Raw genomic sequence first — 5,534 nt, 5'->3', positions numbered from 1 at the left:
CTCTCACACAGTGTTAGGTGGGAGGGCCCTTCCACTCTAGCTGTAGTTGAGGAAATGGATGTTTGTTACAGTTACCACATTTGGGTCTAAACATTCTAAGGTTTTAAGTATTCAGTATTTTGTGGACACATTTGTGTATGTGTTTGCTGGTTGTAAGCCACTGGTGTCTTAGTTTCTGGTTATATGAAGATGATTTTTAAAGCTTTGCAAGTTTAGCACACAAAGACTATATTACTGCCTTAGTTGCATTTAAGCTTCTACTCTTCGAGCTGTCAGCATGAGAATGACTGAACGTCTACATGTTACTTCAATCTGGCCACTCTTGTGGTCTTTACGGAATCATTTCATTTTTATTTGCTCTTTATGACTGTTTAATGACTAGAGAAACATCTCATTTTGAATGGCATGCTGCTCTGTACCTGCAAATACCGTAACCAAGTCAGTGAAAAGCTGTCAAATCGGCAGTAAACCTGTACCAACAGTGGTAGTGGCGGGGAAACACCCAAATTATTTGCTATACTGACAGTTTTTTTTTTTTTTTTTTTTTTTTTCTCCCCCCCAAAGCATGGATTGAAATGGGAATTTTGTCATGTTGCATCATATTGTAGTCATTTGAGATTTTTCTTGTTTAGATTTTCTTAACTTGAACTTACTCTGTACATTGCACAGCATATTTAGTAGCCTCTTCTTCAGCAGCCTGTTTTTCTGTAGTATGAATAATTTGTCTCAATAAAAGTTAGACTTTGACTAATCCAAGTTGAGTTTGTGGTTAATTGAGTTACTTGGACTTGCAGTGAATATTTTCTCAGTTGGTTTGCGGCATGTGTTCATATCCTAAGGGGAACAATTTAGGGTTGTGTTTTTTTTTTTTTTTGTTTTTGTTTTTGTGTTTTTTTTTTTTTTTTTTTTTTTTGCTGCTCTTGAAACAGGAGTGTGCTGGAAATCACTGATTTAATCTTAAAGATACTTTTGTCCGACACAGGATGAATTAAATCTTATTTGAAAGGGTTTACTATTGTTACAGTTTATGACAATTTAAAAGCAGCAAACACTAGAACTATGGAGTGGATTTCTGTATGTTGTAGAATACACCTTTGGTTATTGGTGAACTTAAGCCATCCTCATGTTTAACATAGCTTTATACAATTTATTATTTTCTTTAATATCTTTTCAGATTTTTATTTTTAATGAGGAGTCAGTAATGTACCACTATAAAAGTAATTCTGACCCAAAACGCTACTAAAGCACCGTTAGGCGAGCTCAGTAAACGTCAGTTCTTCACTGAATAAATAAACATTTGCACAAATACTGGCATGATAATAATCCTTACCATGCGCTGTATGCAGTCTGTATCGGCTCAAAACCGCTTGGTTGTATTTTTATTTTCATGTTTGAAATAGAGCAATTAAAATAAGCAACACAAGTAAAGCACGTGAACAAAGAACAGGCGCAGCGGGTTGCCTCCAACTCCGTACCCGTCAATTTACACGCTGGAAAAGGAAGCGGGACGGAGCAGTTACAACCTTGTCTACGGTAATCCTACCCCAATTTAAGAAAAGTTTAATTTATTCAAAAGCTCCTTTGGGATAATTAAACTACTGAGTTCAGAGTTACGTATTTCATGTATTTTCCATTTGTTTTTAATTCTCCAGTACGCATCCTACAGCAGTCCAGCCCTCAAACCAGTGTTACAGTTTACATCAAGGTGCAGAATATCAGTATTAGGTAATAATGAGATTAGACCTCAGTAGTGTGCATCCTGGATTTAAAAAAAAAAAAAAAAAAAAAGTTCACAAACTTCGCAAAGTTTCCAATTTCTTTCTAAAATATCTCTTGTATTATTTAGTTAAATATCTGATATGCAAACAATATAATTGGGTAAAACTGTACATTATATTTACAAGGAAAAATGTTTAAAAAGTGAAAATAAACACTTGGAAAAACCCCCCCCCAAAAATAAAACAAAACATAAAACGTATTCTTAAATTAACAAAAGTTGCGATGTTGTTGTGTGAAAATGTGGCCTACATTTTTACACACAGACCCATCGACAACCCTAATTTCGTTAGAAATAAAATAATGATACACACCGAAAGTGAATAAATAAAGAGCAATACTGCATTTTACAGCAAAACTTCAAGTGTGTAATTTCGGCTGAAGGCCTTTTTAGGCCCCTGCTCTGCAAAGTCCACCTTCAGAACCGGCTGCAAGGAGTTAAAAAAAAATAAAAATAAGACATCACAGCGTTAGGGATTTTGCAGACTCTCCAGGAAATCAACAACATCTCTATGGCCGTGCTGTCTGGCTAAATCGACAGGCAGACGGTTTAACTTGTCCCTGGCCTGTGGGTCTGCGTGGTGCTGCACTAAAAGGTGCACAGTGTCCAGAAAGCCCGTCCGAGCAGCGTCGTGCAGCGGGCTTGCCCCGGTGCTTGAGTCCCCCACGTTGGAATTCGCTCCATGCTCGAGTAACAGCTGAGCCACCGACGTGCTCCCCATCATCATTACCTACACACACACACACACACAAAAAAAAAACTTGACCGGGAATCATATTAACCGATTTAACTGAATCCGATTATTTTACTCTGAAGCACAAAAACTATTTCATGTAAGCCCACCGTCACTCACTAATATAGGCGCACATTAAGCACAAGTACAGCGCCAGTTAATTATTTTTGCACTATTTGCACAGACACTTAACCCTGTGCGTTTATTTATTCATGTATTTATTATCATGCGGCTGACTTTAGTGTTGACTTTCATTTTACTTGAACCCGAGTCTTCTACACCCAACCAAAACAGGCCTGCTGTGACTGACGCGACAGGTTTTTTAAAAAGCTCCAAAGAATGTAGATAAGATGGATTATTGTAGTTGTTGTAGTGCAACAACTGAAGAGGCATTTCACTACCGATCAGCGCAACATGTGGGCCATGAATTCAAATATATATATATATATATATATATATATATATACATATATATATATATATGTATGTATATATATGTATGTGTGTGTGTGTGTGTGTGTGTGTATATATAAAGAATGCGTAAAAATATATTATGATGCTTTATATTGTTAAAGTATTTTTGTGCCACATATATTGCAATGCAGCCTAGTTTTTTAGGCCAATCCAAAGGCAAGAAACAATATTATAGTTTCATTTCACTATTGATGCCGTTACAGCTTTTACAATAAACCAAAGGGATCCGGGATTGTTGCTTTTCCTCAATAAAAATACGCGACTTCCATAAACACAACAAAGCGCGTCACTTTCAGACCCGTCGTTTCTTTCTTTCTTAATGATTATTATTATTATTACTGACATGTATAAATCTCTAATAGCTAATAGTTGTAAAAAATAATAGAAATAATAAGGATTTATGCCTGCGTTTGCCATTTGGAAACTTTGAGTTACCTCGCCTGATGAGACCCGTGTAAGTGGGAGAAAGTGGGCTGTTACTGACGGCACTGACCTGCAGAGCTGTTCGTCCAAAACTGTTCGTCCCGTTAACTTGAGCCCCTCTCTCCAGAAGAGCCTCCACCGCTGCCGTGTTTCCCTTCGCCGCGGCTGTGGTCAGTTCATCCTGGAGAGTCATTGTCACGTCCATAAAAACCTGCTGCGATAAGCTCCGTGTCAGGCTGCTCTGACAGGTAGCCCGGTGATGCTTATACGAGGAACAAAAAACGGCACTTAAACGCAACACGGTACCCGTCGAATAGTCCCGGCTCCTCGCTGGTGTGGTCTACGGTGTGGTCTTCAACCGTCCCCGGCTCAACAGTTTTTTTGGATCCCCCGGTTGCCTGGGTCGAATCAGCAACGCCGCTCATCGCCTACCGGTGTGTGTCCGGGCTTGCCTATCGCTTGAATTGAGTGACGTCACCGTCTAGCTGTGACTGCAGAGCCGTTGCAGTGGTGCGACTGTGCGCATGCGCCTCAGAAAATTCGTTTGAAAGAACACGTCCTGCTCCCGGTGCTTAACCGGGTTTTTACTGTGAGGGGATGCTGGAAATGAGCTTTTACGGACAAATGTGACAAACCTCGACTAAACAGAATTGTTTGGGAGTTTTTCGTGATTTAATTAAAAAACGCAGCGGATTAAAGTAACTAGGTAGGCTGCATTTTTATCAAGTAGTGCTGTAGAATCCTCTTTGAGGAAGGCCTATTTATAATTTTGTCTACGAGTTAGCTAAATGTAAGTGTTCTGCTGCTTTATATTTTCACAGCATTTCAGTGTAAAAATATTGTACTTTTTACTGTTTTTACTCCAGTGCAGTTTTTAAACTTCTATTTTCTATTTAGTGACAAAGTGGGCAGGTTAATTTATTACTGCTACTGTGCTGCTAGTTATATGTAAAGTTACAACATAAAGCAGTAATGACATTTTGCATAATTACTGCTTTTTCAGGGTGACCATTTATAATATGGTAATGTTAAGAAGCAAATCAATCTAGCTGGCTGTGAATATATCCAATCAATATTGTGACTTACTTTGTGCAGTTCACATTTGAGCATTAAAAACAGAATATGACTAAGCAGTCTCACCCATCTATATATTATCACTGTGCCAGAGTTTTCAGTATCACATTATCTTCATTAGGGTAGAAATCTGTGTTCAGATAACATTAAATAGATGACAATACTCCGAGAAAAGGAGACTTGAGGTTCCACAGCTCGATGGTAATTGACTAGCAGCAGTAACTGTATAATTAATGGTTTCCTTATGTCTGATATATTTGATTATCTAAGCCAAAACAGATAAAAGTAATTGTTTAAACTTTGCTTTTTTCATAATGGTAACTGGTGTCATAGTGAAACTGCAATGCTGTGTTTCTTCATTTTTAAACCAGTTTTACCACATCTGGGCTTGTTCTACCTGTCAGATGACAAAATCTTTTTCATAACCTCTTTCCCGTCATGTTCATTCACTCAACCAAGCTGCTCTGCTGTTCACTGCTCCCCACTTCCTTCTGGCGTCTAACCTCTAACCCTTTAGAAATACAAAATCTATAATCCTTTATTATGCATTCCTCAGCCACCATCTTCCCCTGGCCACTGTCCGTTGTACCTAACCATGTTTTTATAACCTCTAATCCACAGGTGTCGAACTCCAGGCCTCGAGGGCCGGTGTCCTGCAGGTTTTAGATGTGTCCTTGATCCAACACAGCTGATTTAAATGGCTAAATTGCCTCCTCAACATGTCTTGAAGTTCTCCAGAGGCTTGGTAATAAACTAATCATTTGATTCAGTTCAGGGTGAGATCTAAAACCTGCAGGACACCGGCCCTCGAGGCCTGGAGTTCGACACCCCTGCTCTAATCAGATCTGGGTACTGTGTCACACACCTCACCTGCATAATCTTAAATTTCTCCTTAAAAGGGGAGAACCTCAATGTGCAGGTGTTTCCTTAGACGACAATGCTCCTCAAGGTCAGGTTTACTTTTAATCTTGACCTTGTGATCAGCATATGAACGGCCATAATGGAGGAGACGCAAACACAGACAAACAAACAAACAACCTCTGTAAATGATGT

The 5,534-nt window shown here is 38.9% G+C and overlaps 1 protein-coding gene across 1 annotated transcript; it reads right to left on the bottom strand.

Annotated features, from left to right (window-relative positions):
• Positions 1 to 1,764: 1,764 nt before the first annotated feature.
• Positions 1,765 to 3,860, bottom strand: cdkn2a/b (cyclin-dependent kinase inhibitor 2A/B (p15, inhibits CDK4)). Its single transcript, XM_085408549.1, has 2 exons — positions 3,478 to 3,860; positions 1,765 to 2,507 (listed from the first exon to the last, which is right to left on the bottom strand). Exons 1-2 carry the CDS (start codon positions 3,610 to 3,612, stop codon positions 2,247 to 2,249), a joined length of 396 nt encoding a protein of 131 aa, XP_085264675.1. The 5' UTR covers positions 3,613 to 3,860; the 3' UTR covers positions 1,765 to 2,246.
• Between the last annotated feature and the right edge of the window lie 1,674 nt (positions 3,861 to 5,534).

This window comes from Rhamphochromis longiceps, linkage group LG6, assembly GCF_057381845.1.
Source record: "Rhamphochromis longiceps isolate RC_006_pf linkage group LG6, R_longiceps_female_GT1.1, whole genome shotgun sequence".
NCBI lineage: Eukaryota > Metazoa > Chordata > Actinopteri > Cichliformes > Cichlidae > Rhamphochromis > Rhamphochromis longiceps.
Note: the sequence above shows the minus strand (reverse complement) of the source record. Positions and strands in the feature narration are given on the sequence as shown.